The sequence below is a fragment of the Pseudopipra pipra genome, chromosome 14 (genome assembly GCF_036250125.1).
Source record: "Pseudopipra pipra isolate bDixPip1 chromosome 14, bDixPip1.hap1, whole genome shotgun sequence".
Lineage (NCBI taxonomy): Eukaryota > Metazoa > Chordata > Aves > Passeriformes > Pipridae > Pseudopipra > Pseudopipra pipra.
The window spans coordinates 8,612,399-8,635,367 of record NC_087562.1 but is presented as its reverse complement, the minus strand read 5'-3'; the positions used below and the strand labels follow the sequence as shown (position 1 = coordinate 8,635,367).

Below are 22,969 nucleotides of genomic sequence, written 5' to 3'. Positions count from 1 at the left end.
AATGTGCTCCTGCTGCCACTCAGGACATCGCATGGCACAGCACAGGGGTGGTGACACAGCTCAGGGCCCCCAGCCTGGTAGGGAAGGGGTGTGCCAGACCCCCCCCCAGTATCTGGTATGGCACAGGGCAGCTGGGAAATGGGCACCTGGCGTTGTACATGGAGGGGCTGGGGGCTGCATGGTGCCAGGGGAGTGAGAGGGGTAAGGGCTAGGCTCCTGAGGACTCTGCTCCCCCACCACTGTAGGTGTGCAGCAACTCCCAGCGCAGGAATGAGGCCTGTGGTGCTGCAGCACCCACGGGGGCTGTCCTGACTGGAGGTGGGAGTGACCCCGATGTTGGGGTGTCCCAAAGCACATGGTGGTGAGCGTTGGTCCCAGACAAGTGCCTACAGCCACAGGGTCCCACAGCCCCTCCTTGGCATGGAGAGGGCTCCTGGTGCCACAGCGGAGGGGCCCATCCTCAGACTCTGCGGTGAAGGAGACCTGAGACCCCCCAGCATCCCTGTGGTATATGATGCCAAGGGGGGGCCACGGATGCTCACTCAAGGGGTGCAGACAGCAGAGTCCCTCACCCTCCCAACTCCCCTCAGGGGCAGCTGTGGCTGGTTGGCCACAGGGAGCCTGAGGCACTGGCCCCACTGGCTGCTACACTAGCCCAGGGACTGATGCTGGCCCTGGGGGTGATGCCCATCCTTCCACTGGACCCAGGACATGGCCACAATAGCACCCACAGATGCCACGGACACAGGGCTGAGTGTGTCTCTGTTTAATCCCACACCTCGTCCCAGCGAGGTTCCCCACCCCATCCGGCACCTGCCGGAAGCATCCCGGGGGCACAGCGAGTCCTTCCGTTCTGGGAGCCATTGGCCCTGATGTCAGAGCAGAACAGTTCATTTCCACAGGCTCAGCCCTGCTACGGCAGCACAACAATCTTCTTCTCCAGCGTCTGTGGGGGGAACAGGACCCTCCTCATGACGGTGTCCAGTTCCTCCAGTGCCAGCTGTGCGTGCAGCACTGTGGCACCGTCGCGCTCGGCCGTCACCACGTGCTTCAGCAGGCGGTACAGGTCCAGCAGCACGTCCCGCAGCACCTGGATATGGCGGGCATGGAAAGTGTCAGCACCCACTGGTGCCTCGCCCGCCCTCGCCCCCTCGGCGTGTCCCAGCAGGTGTGGGGCTGCCCCTTCCCCCAGCACTGCTGGTGCCAGGACACTGCAGCACCACCACTGCCGACCACAGCTCTGGGCTCCTGTGACTCAGTTTCCCCACACACCAGCAGCACGTTGTGGTGAACCTCCAGCCCAGAGGCACAGGGGGATGCTGAGATCCCGGCTGCGGGGATTCCCATGGGGAACTAGCTGTTTCCTCCATGGGAGCTGAGTCCCAACATGCTTGTTACTGGGAACTGGGGAGGGAGGCCACAGTGGAGGAAACGCTGGGCATTTCCAAGTCAAATCAGTGATGAATAACTCCCACGGCTCCTGAGAGCTGGCACTACCCACAGCATGACACGGCCCCACGGAACATCCCAGCAGCATAGAGGGATGCCCCCACAAAGTCCCTGCTTTCCCAGGATCTGCTGAGTGGGCCCTTTGGTGGGGGAGGCCAAAGTTGGGGGTCTCAGTCCCTTGAGACTTTCCCTGGAAGTTGCTTGGGAATGAGCCCTGCAGCCCCAGTGGGGCAGGGATGCCCACAAGCCTGTTGAGGTGACCCACCTCGGTGACCTTCTCGCTCAGCCCCCGCAGCAGCAGAACCACCACGTGCACGGCAGCTCTTCGCACCTCGGCCTTGGGGTCCGTCTGGGCTATGGCCGTCACACAGCAGGTGACCTGTGGGCACAGGGCAGGGGGGCATCAGCAAGGGCTGCGGGATGTGGGGGATCCCGGCTGAGCAGCTGCTGCCATGCTGGGGACATTCCAAGGATGAAGATGGGACCTCAGTGCCTGGCCTGGTACCCAGCTGGGGGGTCCCGTTTCCTGCGGGGCATGGGCTCCGAGGAGCCCTTCCTCCTGCTGGGGCCAGGCAGCACATGGATGCCTCGGGAAGCTGTATAACAATCTGTATAAAAATCAGGCAGAGTCAAAGGAATCTAATTAAACCCCAGCAGTGACAGCCAGGAGAATTAGCAGAGCTTGCACCCTCCCAAAATAGCAGCGCGTGGCGTGTTGGCATCGCATCAACTACCGGGACCCACTGATGCCGAGTGGCAACCAGGGGAGAAGCCTGAGTGCCAAATCCATGTGGGCTCCAGTTCCAGGAGCACCAGGGGGGCGAAGGTCTGGCTCCCAGGGAGCACAGACCCACCAGCTTGAGGGCTGCTGGATTGCCGACAGCTGGGCTCATCCCACCAGGATCACAGCGCCAGCGGCTCCAGGCAGCCGTGTCTCTCTCAGAGCCTGCAGCCAGGGCAAGGGATGGCTCAGCCATACTGATAACGATAATTATGATAATTATGATAACGGGAGGGTAACTAAGTGTCATTAAGCAGGAGGTGTCTCTGGCAGGCACCACCTGTGCCCCCAGGTCTCCTCTGGCAGCAGATGCCATGGGTGGAGTAGACACCTAAAAATCAGGGCTAGAACCTTCTGAGTGTTTGCTTCAGGCCCAATAGCTTTTATACTCCACGGTATAAGCAATTATCACTCTTATCGCTCATGTCCTTTGTGGAAATGTTCCATTTCCATATGGAAATGTCCCATTTCCATGTCCACAGCAGCCCAACCACACACTAACGAACCCACTTGTAAACAAGCGATGGCCCCACGCTCCCCAGACAGGGATCCGGGGAAGGATGGAGCTGGTACCTCCTGGACAATGGATCCCAGCTGAAAGCCAAGGTGCTGGCAGAGCTCGCCCAGGTTGGAGAGGCTGCTGGCCCGCAGTGCTCCGTCAGGGTCCCGGGCACCCCGCAGGAAGGCCCGAATCAGCGGCTCCCGGTGCTGGAACACCATGTCCCCTGCAGGACAGAGCAGAGCGGTGTGTCACCAGCATGGAAAAGCCCACAGTCCCTCCCTGCTGAAGCCTTGGCTCCTTTGGGAGCAGATGGACTGGGCATCCCCCTTGCAGCAGTGCAGAACAGCTGGATGCAGCAACTCAAGGGTGGCTTCTGCCCCTTGGCACATGCCCTATGGGGGCCCTCCAGCATATCCCAGTTCTTCCATTCAAGGTCTCACAGACACACCAAGCGTGAATCCCAAATCCCCACCCCAATTAGCACAGGAAGGCGCTGTGGACATGTGAGCTGCTAACGAGAGGTCAGGGCCCATGTCCAGCATCCACAAACACCCCAGGAGCGTGGTCATCCCATGGGAGGTGGGCAGCCGTGTGCCCCATGGTGTGGGCATGGCTTCCTGGAGGAAGAGGCTCAAGGGGCCAGAAAGAAAGCTCCAGCAGGCTAGCTGGCCCATGAGCTCAGTGGTTTTCCAGTTCTCCCAGGCTCTGGAAGCTTCTTGGATCCTGCTGTTGTGCAGCCGATGGAGGCAGTGGGATGGATGCCTTGGGATGCCCTCGGATGCAAGGACAGGAATAGTTCCTGCAGGCAGTGGAGGGTCCCCATCTCACTGCATGTGGGAGCTCAGGGCTGGGGACTGGCACAGGGTGGTGGAGCTTAGGGCAGTGCTGTGATGCCAAGGATGGCCAGGCTTGCTGCAAATGCATCCTGCTCTTGACTGCATCCCAGGGGTTGGAATTATGGCAGTCTGAGTAGTGCTGGGTGATCTGAGTGGGATGTATTCCCTTGGAAGCCAACAGCAGACCAGCCCTGTGCCAGATGGCCACAGAAGGAGCACAGAGCATTTCCCTTCCTGCTGCAAAATCCCATTCTGGATGGGAAAAGCTGCTCCAGTGGGATGGCAGGCAGGGATGAGGACAGGGATGGGGTGGGAGAGAAGCAGAGCAAGAGATCTTGGCAGAGCAGGACATCTTGAAACTGCACAAAGCAAAGCGATCCTGAAAGTGCTGGATAAATCCTTGCTCTCGGATCCTGAAGCCTTGCAACAGAAACAACTTGGTGCAATTTGTTCTATAAATACGCCGGCGAGCTGGGACGCGCCGGAGCTGCTGCCTGCGGCAGCGGCACCGTGGGGAGCAGGGAGAGCACAGGGAGGCTGTGCCACCATCCCCAGGGCAGCTGCCAGGGGATGTCCAGCGCTGGAGCGGACACATGGACATTGCCCGGGGTCTTTAGGGACTGAGAGGCTCTGCTGCTGATCACTGGAGCCCCCCAGGTGATAGTGGGATGCCCTGTCCCCATCCCAGTAGGGGGGCTGGACAGTGGCACAGTCTGGCACCAGTGGGATGGCACAGCTGGCAAAGCCCAGGGATGCCACCATGGCCAGGGGATGTAGCAGAAGTCGCAGGGGAGTCACGGCCCCAGGGCCTGGGGGGTCCAGGCTCTGCAGGAGCAATCCTGAACAAGTACACAGTGCCTGGCTGGTGACCAGGGACCCCCATCTGGCTGTCCCAGCAGTGGGACACCGGCTGCCGCCCCCCTGGAGATGGAGAGCTCCGGCTGCAAGCTCCCGCTGGTCTGGCCTTCTCTAGGGAGTCAGATGAGGCATTTTAGGACGTGTCCCAACAGCAGCTGATGGAAAGGCCTCATGCAGCTTCTACCCCTCAGCCCTGCGTGTCCAGGCGCTTCCCAGCAGCCTCTGAGCCCGGCGCTGCTGGCTGAAGGGACAGTGGGCTGCTGGCAGGATCCACTGCCCTGCTCCTGCCATCAGCAAACCCCAGCCAGCCACTCTTCGGCTTCCAGACCCTTCTCTATTTCCCACAAAAAAAATCCCCCATGGGCTTTCCTCTGGGATTTGGCAAGGCCGAGAGGTGCTGTAGCTGATGGCAGGGGGCACTGCCATGCCCATGGCCATGGACTCACCCAGTGCCCGGGTGACGCGCATCAGCACCTCGCCCAGCTTCATCCTGGTGACAGTGGCCACGGCATCCTCGGTGCCCTGCACTGGGCATTCATAACGTGCCAGCAGGATGGGCAGGATCCGCTCTGGGTACTCACTGGAGAGCAGGGCAACACCTGGGGGGGACAAAAAAGCTGGAAAATCAGTAATTTGGCAGTTGGCAGCAGGTGCCCGCTCACTGCTGCTGGTTGATGCCCATTGACTTGGTGTGGACTTGGTACACTGGGGGCAGCTGGGCACCACAGGTGATGCTAAGGCACAGGGTCTGGTCACTGCTCCCAGCTCCCAGCCACTGGCACATGGTGCCAGTGTGTCCTTGCCCCTGCTGAATTCACCTGGCCCAGACTGGGACCTGAGCCCGAGTGCACCCAATGCCTGCTGCATCTCCCCAGGGATGACAAGGGATGATCAGATCCCGGACACAGGACACAGGCTAGGCAATGCCATGGGGCTGCACCAGCTTCGCTGTCCCTGTGGAGATGTGGGCTGGGGGAAGTGCCAGGCAGGGCTCTGGCAGCACTGGGCAACTCTCTGATGGGGAAAGGTGGCTGCTCTCCAGGGAAGGAGCGAGCAGCAGAGGCTGCCCTGGCAGTGCCAAGCACTGAGTCACGGTAAGCTCCAGCTCCTGGCCCTCCAGGAGCTTCGCCTCCAGCCCTGTTCCCTGGTTATCGGAGGGCGCCTGGTGTGGGTCACCCTTTGCAAGTCCAGGCACATCCGGCAAGGCAGTAACATCTGGCACTGCCTTATCCCAGAATCACAGAGTCATTTGGATTGGAAAAGCCCTCTAAGATCAGTAAGTCCAACCATTTCCCCACACTCCCAAGGCCACCAACTAACCCATGTTCCCAAGTGTCACATCCACATGGCTTTTAAATCCTTCCAGGGATGGGGACTCCACCACTGTCCTGGGCAGTCTGTGCCAGGGCCAGACAGCCCTCTCTATGAAGAAATTTTCCCAGTATCCAACCTAAACTTCCCCTAGTGCAACCTGAGGCTGTTTGCTCTCATCCTTCCCTTGTTCCCTGAGAGCAGAGCCTGACCCCTATCTGGCTCTGCCCTCCTGTCAGGGAGTTAGAGAGAGCGAGAAGGTCCCCCCTGAGCCACCTTTTCTCCAGGATGAGCCCTCCCAGCTCCCACAGCTGCTCCTGGTGCTCCAGACCCTTCCCCAGATCCATTCTGTTCTCTGGACACATTCAGCCCCTCAATGTCTGTCTTATGATGAGGGGCCCAAAATTAACTCCAGGATTTTAGGTGTAGTGCCCAGTACAGCAGGAATACACCACTGGAGTCCAGCTCAGTGATAGCCAGTGGTGTCGCAACACCGGCTCGGCCCCAGCCCTGCCACTGTGGTGGGGAGCGAGTGGGGCTGTGGGGACCCAGACGGGACAACCACCAGCCCCATGCTCAGCATGGCTCGCCACAGGTGCTGCTGCCACGGGCCGGGTGAGTCATGGCCGCAAGGAACCGCATCAGGGTTAATCACGGCCGTGCTGCCAAACGCGGCGGCAGCTGCACCGGCGCGTTAATCACCGGGACGGTTACAGCCTTTGTGTTTCAGCCGCTGGGCAAGGACAGACCCGTCTCTCTCAAGACTGTACAGGCAGCGGGAAGCAAAGGATAAACTCCTTTCCCAACTGTTGCCAAAGGTTGCCAACCCAATGACAGCAGTGCCGGCATTGCTGTGGTTCAAGGGAACGGCACCTACTTCCATGGAACCCGGCGAACTGTGACCAGCCGTGTCAGCTGTCACACAGGACACTCACACCACCCCGGTGTGGAAGCACCTGCCTGCGGTGCAGGCCTGGGCAGCCTGGTGCCACAGGGCTGTGCTGAGGGCATTGAAGCAAGAACCAGCCTGAGGGTTTCCTGGGAAGTGGGAGTGGCCATGGGAATGGACCTGGCAGAGCCCTGAGGGAGCACCGGTGGGTCCCCACGGCCCTGCTCCTCTGCCAACCTCAGTTGAATAGACCACTCAGTGGATGTCAGACCAAGGTGCCAGAGCTGTGCCCACACCGTGCTGGAACTGCAGCCCCAGCTGGTGGCACAGACCTGGCATGGAGACAGTGACCAGCTTCAGAGAGTAAGAAGAACTGGGAGACAAAGCCTGGAGCTTCAGGAATTTGACAAAGAGCCCACATATGGCTCCAGGCTCAACCAAACGGCACAGAGCCACAGTATGGGAGGGCAGGAGACATCAAGCCCTTAGCCCGGCCACAGCTCTGCTGTTCTTCCTTCCCTCTCAGTGCCCCCAGCACAAAACCTTCCCTGACGAAGTAAGTACTGGCACTCGTCCCAGCGGGCATCGCTCACCTTGGATGGCTGAGAGGTAGACAAAGGCGTCCTCGTGCTGCACATTCTCCAGGAACACCTGGAATGAAGGGGAAGTGCAATCAGCAGTGACTTTGGGCTGGGCCAGCAAGGCCAGAGGGCTCCAGTAATCGGGACCATCTCCAGCCCAATGGCATGGTCAGCACAAGCTCTGCACTGCAGCACAGGACAGGGACCATGGCAGGGGACAGGGACCCGGCAAGTGACAGGGACCATGGCAGGAGCCCAGTACCTGCAGCAACTTCTCCTGAAGCCGAAGCGCCTCTGGATCCCGCTGGGTGACCAGGCTGGCGAGGTGGCGCAGGGCAGCAGCGCGGGCGGGGGGCTGGGGGTCGTAGGCTGACACCAGCAGCTCCTGGAGCCCAGCTGGGGCCGGGCTCTTGGCACACGGGGCTGGAGTGGGATCAGTGGCACTGGGCTCGTGGCCTGTGCTCTGCTCTGTGCTCTTCTCTCCACGAGCCGAGGGGCTGCTGTGTCTGTGCTGCAGCGGGGCCCGGCTGCCCCCTGGGCTGGGGGCTCCACTGGGAACGCCAGCAGGGCTTTGCACTCCCATCCCAGGCTTCCTCCCCAGCACGCTGTCAGCAGCGGCGCCCACTGCGTCGGGGGCACAGGCCCCGTGGGTGCAGATGGCGATGCGCAGGTCCAAGGCCAACTCCTGGGTGAGGGGCTCGGGGTAGGTGTGGGACAGCTCCTCCAGCAGCGGCACCAGCCGCTTCAGCACAGAGAAGTCGCTGGATTGGAGCTGTGGAGAGAGAAAAGCAGCACTGGTACCACCACAGTGAGGATCCATCCGCTCCCTGGGATGCTCCAGGCAGGGCAGGAGAGCATGGGGATGATGAGCCCCAGAGTCTGTTTTGTAGCCCCATGGCCACTCCCATCCCCATCCCTGGTTCTGGGCTTCAAGCACCACAAGCTCCTCTGAACAGCAATGCCCATGGCCCAGCACCTATCCCATCTCCGGCATATCCAGCAGGTGCCACACGAGAAGGTGAGAAGGGCATGAGCCTGGAGGACAGCCCTGTCTGTGCATGGAGGCCAAAACAGGGACATCCCTCCCATCATCTTCCCAGCACCATGTCAGGCTTGCCATCAATCCTGCCTGGAAGGACATTCCTGGCACAGCAGCTGCCACCTGTTCTGAGCAGGAGAAGCTCCTGCCCTAACCTGGATGTAACTGCTAAATTCTGGGCTGTGAGGCCTGAAAAGGGTGCTTTAACTTGAGTGGAGAGTTTGGATGATTGCATAAAAACTCCTTGGCTGCTGAAACCCAAACAGCTCTGCAGCTGCTTCCAAAACCTTTCACATTCCATTTCCCAAGTTACGTCGCTCCCATTAACACCAGAATGGGAGCAGGCACTCCAATGGGAGGGGCCCATTGCAGCCACAAGACTCTGGCTTTAACTTCTCTCCAAGTAAAGTTCTTTTCCCAGTGTTAGAAATTTAGCAATAAGACACAATAAATGAATGGAAAAAACATTAACAGCTGGATCTTCCTTTGGGCAAATCCGGGGATGAAGCAACTCCAGCAGCTCAGTGATGGCAGCGCATTAATGGATGGGCCATTGCTCCCATGGCAGCTCTTTCTCTCTATATATATATATTGGTATAATGTGGTAATTGAGTGATGTAAATAATAATATAAATATGTAAAAAATGTAAATATAAAAATACAGAGTACTTTCAAGAAGGGTACAGCCCACATGGGACGTTTGTTGCACTCCGCAGCTGGAGCTCATGGTGTGTAGCGATGCAGAGGAGGCAGTCTTGGTATTTAAAGATGCTGTACATGGCTGCACCGCTCTGTCATCACCTTCTTGGGAGCAAACTTTGGATTATAAATTAATATATTCATTTATAATATATAAAATTATAGTATATATAATTTATACTATATATTAATATAGTATACATATATAAATAAATGAAATTAATTTCAGGGATGTCTTGCTGGGATTGAACCCTTGGCCAGTGCCCCCACACCGCTCCAAGGAAAAACAATATATATGTTATACATACATACATATATACATATATATATATGTATATACACACACATATACAGGCTGGGACCCCAGCAGGGACCCCAACCCAAGGCACCCAGCTCCCCTGCCACAGCCCCCCTGGGCTGGGGCTGGCAGGGCCCATACGCCCTGTCCCCAGGCCCCCCAGCTTTGCCCCTTACCTGGACAGCCCCTCCAAGCAGGGCAGCCACGAGCCCCATGGCCATAGCAAGGGTCTGTGCCTCGGCCGCCGCGCCGGGGCCCCGCGCTGGGCTGACACAGGCCCGCTGCAGCATGGCTGCCACGAACTCCTGCACCTGCCAGGGGAACAACAGTCAGGAGGAGGGATCCCCAGGGTGACCCCACCTCCTCTTTAGCCTTCCTGGTCTCTCTGCATCCATTTGAATTTCCCAAGCCTATGCCATTCTCTAACACAAGTCCACACAAATTCAAGAAGAGTTTGGTCAATGCTCTCAGGCACATGGTGAGATTGTTGGGGTGTCCTGTGCAGGGCCGGGAGTGGGACTCAATGACCCTTGTGGGTCCCTTCCAACTCAGGATATTCTGTGGTTCTGTGAAACTCTTCCCACTTTGCTGCTGTTGCCACCTCCCTGACTTTCCCTCTCAGACCATCCCAGTTGCCTTCCCTCTACTTCCCCTTGCCATCTCACCTGAGCAGGTGAGGGGACTCAGCAGTGTTGGGAGCCCTGGAGAGCTGGGGGATGGATGGGGATGCACTGGGGATGCAGGAGGGAGTCAGGGCTCTCAAGGTTGCTGTGGGGGTGCTGGAGCCTCCGAACCGCACCCACCTCTCCAGTAGCAGCACAGATGGGCTCCCTGGGATCACAGCCCCCAGCCCCATGCCAGGCTGTGTGAATCTGTGGGTGAGGATTTTGGGAGCATGGATGGAGAGTGGCTGAGCCACACAGCCCAGTCCACCAGTGGCTGCAGCTGCCAGGCTCTGGCGTGGACTTGGCAGTCACACCCAAAACAGCCATAGGAAAAGGTGATGGTAAAACTGGTAGGGGTTTCTTGGCAGCAGGAGCCCCCATGAGGCTGCAGGAGCAGGAAGAACCCAGCTCCATCATGGGATGGAAGCTGGGAGGGCAACTGGGATAGTCTGTGAGGGAAAGTCAGGGTGGTGGCAACAAGGCTCTGTATGGAATTGGGCTAGAGAAAAGCTTGGGAAATTCCAGAGCCCAGGAGCTCCAGTCCCAGCCCCACGGCTCCCCAGTGCCAAGTCCCCTTACTCCCACACAGCCGATATTCCAGCTGGGTTATTTCCCGTGTTCTCTTATTTTTCTATTTTTCCCACAATATTTTTTTCCACAAGCCTATAACGATCCTGCCTGGCTGGCATCAGCCTTCTTGGCACCGACACTTGTGATCCCACGGGCTTTCTGCCTTCCTAACAGACCTTGAAAATTAGGGAGTTGATGTTCTCCGTGCCTTATTTTCTCCACACCATGGCTTGGGACAAGCCTGGGAAAAAAGGGCTGGATCAGGGTCATTCCAACCTAACAGGTGTGTTGCAAAAGAACTATTGTGCTCCTATTCTGGAAAACAAAGTAGGAGGACAACAAGGTCCTATTGCACCAAATCCCAAACTTCCAGCCCCCAGGACGCAGGCACTAGGTGCAGCCATCATTTCCTCCTCAGTTGCCAGCTTCTTTGAGCACATCCCTTAAGGAGGGAGGCTGTGGGAAAAGGCTTTGGAAAAGACTGCAAAAAAGGCTCAGGTACCTGCTGGAATAATTATGTCAGAGCAGAAATTTCAGCAAACAGCAAGAAAGTAAAAAAAGTTGGAATATCTGCTCTCACAACACAGCGACACACGAGCTGAAGAGGTTGAAATTATATTTAATGTAAAGAAAAGGAACATTGTGAGTACACAATCAGTAGATGGCTGCTGAGAAAAAAAAGTAAAAAGAACTACTCTAGAAAGAAAAAAAACCCCACTTTAATGTGGGAGAGGAAAAAACCTTGAAAAATAAACCCCTGGGGCACGGTTGTTTCTCAGGCAGGAGGAAAGAATCCTTAGTACAGAAAGGAAATCAAGTTGACCTTGGTTATGTGGCAAAATATGTAAATAAATGTGCAGCTGAGGGGGGCCACAGCGGCCACTGTTCCTGGGCTCCAGCCTTGGAAAGATGGATCCCACTTGTTCCTACCCCATTAGGGCCCCCCAAACGCCCCAAGGAACCTGCTCAAAGGCTGCACTGCCACTGCCTGTCTCAGCCCAGGGGCCTCCCTGAAACACAACTCCGGGCAGGAGGATAATGGATTTTTTGTCTGGGTTTCCTTGGTGGTGGGTTTTTATACCAGACTCAGGCTGGACCTTGAAATCTGGCAAAACCCTTCCCTGTTTCCCACCCTGACTCTCCAGCCCTGCAGGTGGGTGTGATGGGGAGGCAGGTGGGGACAAAGCAGTGCTGGCTGTGTCCCCCCCAATGCTGCAGAGCACACAAAGGATCCTTTGTCCCAGAGGGAAACGTGAGGAAACCTGCCTCAGCAGTGACCGCCTCTGCCCACGGCAGGCACAGAGAGCTGGCACAGCCAGGGCGCTGGGGTAAAAAACAGCAATAAAGAACAGGATGTGGAAGTTTAAAGACTGCAGGGGAATACCATGCTGCCCTCAGTGTCCACCTGCATTCCTGACTGGAACAGTGTGGGACAGCCACCCCCACCCAGCGTGTGCTCACGGGCAGATGTGCCATGTTTTAATAATCTTTTTGGGGACCATGGTCAAGGAGCCCCAGTGGCTTTTGAAATTACAACATTTAATAAATTTTGCACTGCCCATTCACTGACATAGGAGCACAGTCAGACCAACCAAGTTGCTCCAAGCCCTGACCAACCTGGCCTGGAACACTTCCACAGATGAGGCACAGCTCTTCTGGGCAACATGTTCCAGGGTCTCACCATCCCCACAGCCAAGAATGCCTTCCCAATATCCCATCTAACCCTGCCCTCTGGCAGTGGGAAGCCATTCCCTCTTGTTCTGTCACTCCAGACCCTTGTCCAAAGTCTCTCTCCTGCTCTCTTGGAACTCCTTTAGGCACTGGAAATGGCTCCAAGGTCACCCCAGACCCTTCTCTTCCCCACGTTGAACAATCCCAACTCTCTCAGCCTTTCCTCCTGGAAGTGTTCAGCCAATCCCCCTGGGCTTTGCCATGACCAACCTGCACAATGTCAGTGAACACGGTGTCCGAGACGCTCTCGCACAGCGCAGCCACGAGCTGCAGGACCAGCAGCTTCCTCTCCTGCCTGGCCTGATCCTGCTCCAGCTCCAGCAAACTCCCTCCAGGCTCCACAGTCGGGTTTGGAGCCACCTCGTCCTCTGCAGCCACCTGAGTCAGCTCCTGCCAGGAAGGAAGCACAGGGCACAGAGACGCAGTGGTTAAACGCTGGTAACCAGTGCCAGGAATGCCAGTTGACTCCTCACACACCAGGACCTTCCAGCTGAAGGTCTCTGACAGCTGCCACAGCTCCTGGGAGTCCCATCACTATCCCCTTGTGTGACTATGCACTGGAGGGGGGACACGAAAAGCCCAGCCCAGCCCAGGCCAGGAGGGAACTGCAGGGGCTCCAAGCAGGATGAAAGGAAGCAGGTGCTGGGGCCCCTCCATAAAAGCCAGGGAAGCTACAGGGATTATTCTCAGCTTCCAACACACCATTAAACTTCAAACATGCTCATGCTGTTAAAAAAGCCCAGAGGGGATAAGGGTTAACCCCTTCAGGGACAGGGTTCCTCCCTCTCCTCGGCTCTCCCACCCAACACACAGGGCTGCTCCAGCACATGCCGTATCCCGGGACACACAGGGGGATGATTCCTTTCCAAGGAACCCATTCCTGCAGGTGTGCCCCAACCAGGGACAGGCCTGCCCTCACCTTCAGGCAGTGGATGAAGAAGTCTCCGGTCAGCCCACTCTTCTGGCAGTGGGACAGAAGCTCCACCAAGCTCTGCACATGGCACTGCTCTGAGGAGATCTTCTGGTACAGGGCCTCATCTTCATCACTGGAACAGGTTACTGAGTCACTTACACAAACAAATCCAGACCCCCTTGACTCCCCAGATCCAGGGCAAAGTGAAGTCCCAGCCTGCCTTTTCCTGGAAGCCTTCCTTCCCAGTGTTTTCCAGCAGAGCCTGGAGGCAGCTGAGCCAAACACTGCCCAGGTCATTTGTGATCATTTGCTCCTTTCATTATCAAAACTACACTACTGACAGAAACCATGAGCCCAAACCCAGCCATCCCACAAATAACAGGATTAGTGCTGGCTAAGTCATGTAATGGTCAGAGCCATGGAAGCAGGGACATGAACATGGGCAGAGCCAGGGCTATTATGGAGTAAGTTTAAAGTATTCCCAGTTTAACCAGGGCAGAGCTGCTTCTAATTGTGGCCTTCCAGTACCTAAAGAGTTTATAAAAAAGCAGGAGAGGGACTTTGGACAAGGGCCTGGAGTGACAGGACAAGGGGGAATGGCTTCCCACTGCCAGAGGGCAGGGCTAGATGGCATATTGGGAAGAAATTCTTCCCTGGGAGGGTGGTGAGGCCCTGGCACAGGTTGCCCAGAGAAGCTGTGGCTGCCCCATCCCTGGAATTGTCCGAGACCAGGTTGGACAGGGCTTGGGAGCAACCTGGTCTAACGGAAGGTGTCCCTGCCCATGGCAGGAGGTGGAATGATCCCTTCACACCCAAACAAGTCTGTGATTCTAACTCAGGTCAGGAATAGATTAAAACAAAAGCCAAACCAAGCATATTTGTGGAGATTTTACTGTAGGTGCTCCCAGCTCCTGGCACACCCTCCCCACGGACATCCCTGGACACAGCCATGTTTCTGCCTATCCCAAAGCACTGCCCTGGGCCCTCCCTGCCAGCTGACAGCCCTCGCTTTAAACCGAATCTCCGGCTGCCGGATATCCCGCTCTGCATGGCTGGAGACTAATGGCTGCAGTTTATTCCCAGCATGGCCATGCTCTGCCTCTACTTAGAGACCATCTGCACACACCAGAGGAGCTCAGTCACTGCTCCGCCACGCTGGCATTGCCAGAGTCCTTGCTGTGACAGTACCACCTGTGCTCGAGGGACTCCACTCACTGTGCCATGAGACAGGCTCAGGCTGGACAGTGGAAGTTGAATTTGCGGGGTGTTGGGGCTGAAAAAGCACATCCCATTCCCAGACAGTCCGCAGGCAGGGCTTGGAGTCAGGAAAAGCAGGCAGTGAGTGCACACCCACACTCAGGTGGAGCATGATGCTTTTTGGGGCTGGAAGTCAGAGCTCTGTGTGGCATGCAGAAAACCTGGAGGCTGCATGGGCTGTGAGGAAGCATCACCTGCTTGAGCTTAAGGGAATGAGACCATGGTGGGATGGTCCTGGGAAACCCCACTCACCCAGGCTCTCTGACAGGCTTCCCTGGACAGCCCTGGGTGCTGAGTGACTCTGGGGACTGTGCCCACAGCACTCACCTGATGGTGTCCTCCACTGCAATGGCAGCACCGCCCTCGCTGCCTGCACAGACCCGGCACCGCGGGTGGAGGGTGGGCACGGTGCTGCCCAGCCCGGCCAGGCCTTCCAGCACAGCCAGCGACTGCTCCCGCTCCGCCTTCTCCAGGAACCACAGCAGGATCTCCTGGCACAGGGAGCTGGCAAGGAGAGAGGAAGCAGTGGTGACATTGTTCTACCCACTGCTCCCCTCCCTGTGTCACACGTTTTGGGATGACGGATACGACTGGAGCACTCTGAAGCGGCCATGGGCTCTCCTTGGAATGCTCTGGCTCCGGCAGCTGAAGGCATTTGTGACAGTTTCTAAGGGGACCAGAAGCACATCCTGCCCTCTGGCATTCCCAGATGGAAGGATTTGTGTCCCTCCAGACTTGAGCCCGGTGAGGAAGGGAGTATTGTGAACATCCCTGGCACGCCGTGCCTGTGCCTCATGGCTAGGTGACAAGGGCTGGTGGCAGTGCCAAGGGAGAGCAGGAAGGAGACAGGAGCACTGTGAGGTTGCGTGGGAGCCCTGCCAAGGAAAGATGCAGGTTAATGAGGTGGAGCGGCTGCGCCGTGCTGTGCCAGGGGTCTGGAAAGCCGAACACTTCCAGGCAGTTGCAAGTGTAGTCAACCCTGCCAAATTCCTTAGCAAAGGGAGCAGCGACTGCTGGCCCAGCAGCATGAGCTTGGCGTGTTCCACCAACTTGCCACGGCACTTGCTGCTCTTTGAAGTGATTAACGATGTCTTCAATAGCAGCAGAGGCCGTGTCTACACACACCTTTTAGGGAAAGCCTGCACACGCCAGGATCACCAGAGAACAGCGTAACCCCACCAGGAATGCTTTCATCAGGCTGGTCCAAACTCCTGATAGCCCAGGAAAAGCCTGGGGGGAGCAAGGAAAGAGGACAGCCAGTGCCTGGTCACCGCTGTCCCTGTCACCACGACTAGCAGACATGGTGCTTTCCACTGAGCATTCTGGGGAACTGGGCATGGCATGAGGGACAGCTGCCAGGAGGCAGGTCCTGCTTGGATCACAGGAGAGTGATGCCAGACATGAGGAGAATGATCCTGTATTTCCAAGAGCCAGCGCCTGAGCTGTTTTATCCAGTTTTTATCCTGTTTGTAGATCACTCTGACACCCAGCCAGGTCCCAGCATCACCACCTCCATCCATGGCCAACCACAATCCCTGCTCTAGGCAGAGTCAATCTGTGCTCCCAAGGGCACGGTTGTCTCTACATGGAACATTCTGGCTTCAGGGAAGACAAAAACTGAAGTGAGAACTGCTTCCTTGGGCACAGGGCTGTCAGTAAGGTCATGTACCCTGCCTGTGGTTCCTGCCCTATTGGAATGAGAGCTCCTTGGGATGAGAAAATGGATCTCTGCTCCTGTCTGTGACCACAGAGTGCCTGTTGGAGGTGGGCAAAGCCCAGAAGAACCAAGCAGAGCTGAGCACGATCCTTCCTTACCGTAAGTATGACACATTCTGCTTGGCGAAGGAATAGAGGGAAAAAACCACTCCCAGGACTGACTGTAAGGATCCCAGCAGCAGGCTTGAGCTGTCATTCCCAACCACATACACCTACAGAGAGAAGGGCACAGAAAGGGGAGTCAAACACCTGCGTGGAACAGAGGGGAGGACAGGAACATGTCTGTGCGCAGAGCGGCTGCTGGGGAGGATGGTGGAGGGTACTCAGCCTCTTCCTTCAGTCTGGAGCCTGTTTTCCCTGATTATGCCATATTCCTTATCAAAACCTGGCTTCAGCACCATTTTTCTCCAAGTATTTCCTTAACCACAGCAGGCTCCAAGCTACAGGAAGGCTGCAGCCAGATATTTGGGAAGTCTACTGCTTAGAGGTAAGATCCTGCCTTCCCCAGAGATGCAACAGGCACCTTGGAATGAGCAAATCTTTATGGAATTATGGCAAATCTCAAACACAGAGATCAGTCCCTAGCAGGGCAGCTGGGCTGATGGGTGCTGAGCTGAGACACCAAGCTGCTGAGGCTCTGGGGGAGCTGCAGGGGCTCTGGGGATGTTGTAGGGGCTCTTCAGGGGGCTGAAGGGGCTCTGGGGGAGCTGCAGGGCCCTGCTCCTCTCCTCCACCTCAACGAGCAGCCTCCCAGATCACTGTCAATGCCCTCTATGAATCCAGCACACCCTTCTCAGGCTCACTGCATACAAGTCCCACCTTGCTGCCCATAGAGCACAGGAAAAACACTTACAGAAGCCTCATGGCATTCACAGAAGCCTCATGTAATTGTGTTTCCTTTTGTATCCTTTTAAAGGAATTATCCAAAACTAAAAGCCAGGTATGATGCTTTTAGTCAGAGCCATAAGCTGGGAAAATTTGGTCTAGAAAGTGGTTAAATACCAAATCCTGCCAGCTGGACTCAGGATTTACTCAGTGTTTGGTACTCAGGTCCTGGTTTTGGCAGGCTCTATTACCCTCCACAGTTTTTAGCTTAAAAAAAAAGGGGAGGGCAGGGTAATAAAGTCTTTTCCCAAGTTTTCCAAGGGACTTCCAGCTGTCTCATGTGGTCAATGGCTTGTTCAGAAAGTGCTGTCCCTCTACAGCAGAGTGAGTCCCCACTCCCCACACCTCTGATCTCCTGTTCCCCACACTTCCAACCTCTCACTCCCCACACCTCCGATCTTCTGCTTCGCACACCTCTGACCTGCTCCCCACACCTCCAACCTCCTCTCAACACCCTTGACCTCCTGTTCCCCACACTTCTGACTTCCCACAACCCACACCTGGACCTTTGACCTTCCTTCACAATCCCCATTCCAGGGCTGGAAATGCCCTGGAGACAGACCTGCCTGAGGCAGTGTGACAGCCCAGGTAGGAGGGAGATGGCCCTGATAACACCCTGCCCTGCTCCATTGATGCAAACAGACCTGTTTCCCTGTGCTAATCCCCACGGAGCCATTCCTCCTCCCCAGACCCTTGTGTACACAAAGCCTCCCTGATGAAGCCCCAAGGATGGTTTCTCACTCAGCATCAAATGACACTTGTTAGACAAGAAACCTCCCCAAATCCAGGGTCCCCTCACTAATCTGGCTGTTGTCAGGCCTCCAGCACTCTGCCATTAAGGAGGGACCCACCCCAACCCCCCCAGCACGGCACTGGGAGGGAGCAGCCCTCCAGACCAGTCTCTGCCTGCCAGCCAGTTACAACAGATCATTCCTGGGAAAACAGACAACAATTTCAGCATTTAAGAGCTTAGCCTGCCTCAGGGCATGCCAGGAACCAAGTCACCAGCTTCTGAAATTTGAATTCCAGGGTTGGAGATGTCCTTCTGGGTTGGAACATGCAGCAGGAAGCTGCTGTCAGGGCAGGCAGGGGAGCCTGCAGTGTGGCAATGGGGATACTGGTGGGAATGGTAGGAAATGGCGCTATGAAGGAAGGTGTCAGAGGAGAAGCCTCCACAAAAAACCCTGATCCTTCATAGGGAACACAAGGATGGACCCCATCTCTCCCCCAAACATGAAAGCCAAGATCTGTGCTCCAGTGAGAACTTAAAAGACCCTTCCAGTGCCTAAAGGGGCTCCAAGACAGCTGGAGTAGGAATTTAGACAAGGGCCTGGAGCGAGAGGACAAGGGTGAATGGCTTCTCCCTGCCACAATACAGGGTTAGATGGGATATTGGGAAGGAATTCTTCCCTGTGATGGTGATGAGGCCCTGGCACAGCCCACATAGAGGCCAAGGTACTCCTGAAGATGAGGATGAGGTGAGTCTGGCATGACTGCAGGAGATGCCGGGTCTGTCTGATCCAACACACACTGAACTGCTCACAAAGTCTCAAACCAGCTCTTTCTCAGAGTTTTCTCCCCCAGATCAGACATGGTACCTTGAGCACATCTTCCACGCAGCTACCCAGCTCTGCCTCTGGCACCAGCATGGTCCCTGCTGCCAAATCCTCCACTGCCAGCTCTGGAAGCAAAGGGCAGAGACATCAGCACCCTAAAGCACCCCAGAGTGCCCAGCAGCAGAGCAGCCCTGCCATACCCTGCACCCGAAAATACTTCCATGGCTCCCTTCCCTTCTCTCCCCTCCCCATGGGAACAGAGGAGCCCTCGTTAGCTGTCCTAATTGTGCTGCAAACCCCTAAGGACACATGGAAATCAAGGCAGACCACAATTCACAATGATGAATGATTCCCTGGAGAGCTGCTGGTTGGGTGGGGAACCTATGGCTTCCGTCTGGAAGCCCAAACCAAGGGTGTCAGACTGGGAGAGCTTCCCAAGGAGCCCATGGCAGGAGCCACAGCACTCGGCTCCCACGCTGGAGTAACTTGGCTCAAGTGGCAGTAAATATGATGTAACCACACAGACAGACGTGGCCAGCACGGACAGCTGAGCTCACATGGTCTGTAGCCCAAAGAAATTCCGATGGAATGACAAAAATCAGTGAGGAAAGAAACCAGACCGTTCCTGGATGTGGTACCTGCTGCCTCAGAGCACCGCAGGAGCGGGGACAGCAGTGGCTGGAGCAGGTGCCTCTCTGCCAGCTGTGGGTGCTCCCTGGCCATGGTGAGCACCGTGGTGGTGGCCACACGCTGGAACTGCCGTGCTGCCACTTTGTCCTGGATGTGCAGCAAGTCCAGAATCTGCAAGGAAAGTCCATGACAAAGGAAAAAGGATCAGCATGCCCTCAGAGGGGGCAGCCTGGCTCCTGGCAGAGAACAAGGATCTGTCCATGTGCTCCTTTGCTGGTCATCTGGCATGATATTGCAAGTATGGAAGAGCCAGCGTCCTTTCCACACACACAGAATGCTTTTCTGGGCTCAAACCAAGAGCCTGCACCACTCCCAGAGCCAAAGGCTGGAAACAAGAGCTCCACACAGAGCTCTGTGTAGTGCAGTGTCGAGCAGCTTGTACAATCAACATCATCCAGCATTTCAATAAAACATGGAAAATTCAAGAGTGGAAACGTGACCCATTGCCAGAAAAACATCTCCATGTTATGCTGGCTCAAGTCAGGCCACGCTCAAGCAGAAAGGGCAGTCCCAACACCCTCCAAGCTGGAGTTGGCTCTGCATTCCCAGGCAGAAGGGACGAGGGACTTACCTGGGGGCACACCTGTCTGTAGTAGTCCTCAAGGGAGAGGCACTGCTGTGGGCAGGAAGCCAGGATCTTCGCAACTGCGTCACATTTCCTCCAGTCCAGAGCTGCTGCTTCAGCGCCAGCACCACCTGCAGCAGCAGAAACTCTGGATCAGCTCTGACCGGCGGCCAGCTCTGGTTGAAGCCAGGTGTTCCTGGCCAAAAATTGGATTTTGAGCTTTTATTGCTGTCATTAAACCAACCATCTTTCAGGAGACACCTGAACTTAAAGACAGAAGGGGGAAAATTCCCATGCAAGAGCTTTGATAATGGAAAACAACTCCTATGGACAGGTGGACAAAAGGTGGAGGGAGGTCATGCTTAGAAGTGCCATCAGGTTGGTGTTGGCTAGAGGAGGCTTTGGCACTAATATCTGTGGGATTCATTTTTGGATAGCAACAGTTTCCCTCCCTGCCAGGACACGGAAAGCAGGGGATGGGTCTCATTGTCCCTGCAGCTCTCACAGCCCAGAGTCCAGCATGGCTCCCACTGCACTGGCACTGGGACAGGGCACTCCTTGGGACAGACCACACTCTGGACACACATGAGGTGTGACACCATAGAGGCATAAACAGCTAAATGGTGTTGGAGGTTTTCAGTGTAGGCCTCAAAAATGACAGTGTACCCTAAATTAGGGCAGTCTAGGAGCTCACCACAGTCAGAGGCAAAATCTGTGTGTCACTGAGTCATCTTGGCCTGGCAAAAGCTGATTGCCACGTCCATACTCTGGTGGCTCTGCCCTGGTGGGCCTCTTGTGGGATGAACCATTCCAGACATCTCTGAATCTGTGATCCTGGAGGCCCAGAGCCCCCACTCACCTCCTGTGCCCTCCAAGACACCCCGAACCACGGCCTGCACCCCGTTGGGCCTGAGCAGCCTCTCAGAGAGCAGGCGCCCACAGAGCCGCCGCAGCCAGGCTGGAGCTGGCCCCAGGCCTGCTCGGGGACATGGAGCACTCTGGAAAGGAACACAGGAGCAGGGTAAGGAGTGTATTTGCACACTCTTGTGCAAATTCCACGGATGGGCAAACAGCCTGTGTCCTGCCAGAGAGCACAGGACACGGACAGGCTTTGAACTGCTGCTTCAGCCAGTGGCACAAAGCAAATTAGGAATTAATGACAGGCCAGCTGGAAGGGACCCACAAGTACCATCAAACCAACATTCCTTAACTTTTGGTCAGTCCTCAAGTGCTCAGCATGTTATTCCATCCCTGGCAGTGTTCAAGGCCAGGTGGGATGGGGCTTGGAGCAACCTGGTCTAGGGGAAGGTGTCTAGTTGGAATGGGATAAGCTTTAAGGTCCCTTCCAACCCAAACCATTCCAGGATTCTATTATTATCCCTTAGAGACTTTCCAAAAACAACTCTCAGGAGATTTCCCATCTCCTCCTCCTCACAAGGCTTTGGAATGGCCCCAAACAGCAGCGAGTGCCCTGTGTCACCCCATGAGTGGGAAGGGGCAGGTTCTGGAGGAGCAGGAGCTCCACTTGGCCGGGCACAGTGGATATGGGTGCAAAGCCAAGGTGGAACGTGCGGTGATGACAGTCCCTGGGTTCACACCCACCTACGCACCCCTGCATGGCAGGGCTGGAATGACACACACCTGGCAGCTTCATCAGTGCTCCAGGACTGGTTTCTAAAGTGTAAGAACATTTCCAGGAGAGCAGCACCCTCGGACTGTGGGAACACAGGTACTACACACCCTGATGGCCCTCAACCGCTGGGTACCTGCTTGGGCGGACCTTGCAGGACGAGCAGCTCCTGCACTGCCAGTGGCTGGTAAACACGGTCCAGGATGTCCTGCAGGGCTTCCCGGCACCGTGCCCGCTCCGCTTCCGAAACGCCCTGCAACAAAACACTCCGGCGTGGTGAGGGCAGCCTGGCTGGGCACTAAACCCACTGGTTGATCCGGTGCCCTCTAGCCCCTTCTGGGGCTCCATAGCCCCTGTAGCTTCTTTCACGTGGGGAATTACGGGCAAGACATGGGAGGGAGCGCTGGGCAACCAGCCCGAGGCTCGGCCCCGGGGAACGGGCTGGGGCTCGGCTGGGCACCCACGCCAGCCCCGGGAGAGCGGGGACACGAGGGGGCGAGTGTCGCACGGACCTGGCAGAGGGCGGCGGGGCCGTGTCCCAGCACGCAGAGCCCGGCGAGCAGCAGGCGGAGGTGGCGGGCGAGCAGCGGGGCGCCCAGCGCGGGCAGCCGGGCCAGCTCGGCCAGGGCGGCGGCGGCAGCGAGCAGGCGGGCCCCGCGGGAGCCGGGCGGTGGCGAGGGTGGCCCGGGGCACGGCCCGAGCCCCGGCGGCAGGTGCGGCAGGAGCCCCAGCCCCACGGCGGCCCGCAGCGCCCGCTGCACCGCCCGCGTCTGCCCCGCGCTCAGCGTGTCGGCGGCGGGCGGAGGCGGCGCGCCGGGGGCTGCGGCGGCGGCAGGGGCGGCGGCGAGCGCGGCCAGGCGCTCCTTGAGGCACAGCAGCAGTACCAGCAGCCCGCAGGCCGCCGCCCAGCCCGGCTCCGCGCCCGCCGCCCCAGCCGCCAGCGCGGGGTTGCAAGACAGCACGGCCGCCCGTAGGGAACTCAGCGAGGCCCAGCCCGCTGTCCGCGACAGCCGCTCCTCCAGCGCCGCCGCGTTCTTGCGCAGCGTCTCCGGGCACAGGGCGGGCTCCTGGGCAGCCTCGGCAGCGCTGTCCCGGTCACTGGGCGGCCGCAGCAGCAACTCCAGCGCCTCCACTATGCGCCCCAGCTCCGGCTCCGGGTCTGCGCCGCCCGCCATGTTGGGGTCGCTGTCAGCGGTAGACGCCATCTTGGGGGTGAAGGGAAGGGGCGGGACCAAGCTCTGGCGCCATATTGGGAAGGTCGAGCGAGGGGCGGGGCCGCACCGCCCGCCGCCATCTTGGGGAGGTCGGGGAAAGGGTGGGGCCGATCCCAGTGCCTAAAGGGGCTCCGGGAGAGCTGGAGGGGGATTTGGGACAAGGGGGGGAGTGACAGGACAATGGGAATTCCTTCCCACTGACAGAGGGCAGGGTTGGATGGGATATTGAGAAGGAATTCTTGGCTGTGAGGGTGGTGAGGCCCTGGCACAGGTTGCTCAGAGAAGCTGTGGTCGCCCCATCTGTGGCCATCACAGCCAGGTTGGACGGGGCTTG

At 57.2% G+C, this 22,969-nt stretch overlaps 1 protein-coding gene across 2 annotated transcripts; it reads right to left on the bottom strand.

The window, feature by feature from the left end:
- Positions 1 to 751: 751 nt before the first annotated feature.
- Positions 752 to 22,641, bottom strand: TANGO6 (transport and golgi organization 6 homolog). Of its 2 annotated transcripts, XM_064671062.1 has the most exons (17): positions 21,934 to 22,641; positions 21,558 to 21,674; positions 20,651 to 20,789; positions 19,798 to 19,922; positions 19,175 to 19,337; positions 18,579 to 18,661; positions 16,195 to 16,307; positions 14,707 to 14,883; positions 13,129 to 13,255; positions 12,420 to 12,599; positions 9,420 to 9,554; positions 7,470 to 7,979; positions 7,220 to 7,277; positions 4,873 to 5,025; positions 2,804 to 2,955; positions 1,715 to 1,828; positions 752 to 1,090 (listed from the first exon to the last, which is right to left on the bottom strand). In XM_064671062.1, the coding sequence occupies exons 1-17, from the start codon at positions 22,624 to 22,626 to the stop codon at positions 914 to 916; spliced, it is 3,216 nt and encodes a 1,071-aa protein (XP_064527132.1). In that variant the 5' UTR covers positions 22,627 to 22,641; the 3' UTR covers positions 752 to 913. The 2 variants fall into 2 exon arrangements, with proteins under 2 accessions (XP_064527132.1, XP_064527133.1); XM_064671063.1 differs by lacking the exon at positions 21,934 to 22,641 and having other exon boundaries at positions 21,572 to 21,903.
- Between the last annotated feature and the right edge of the window lie 328 nt (positions 22,642 to 22,969).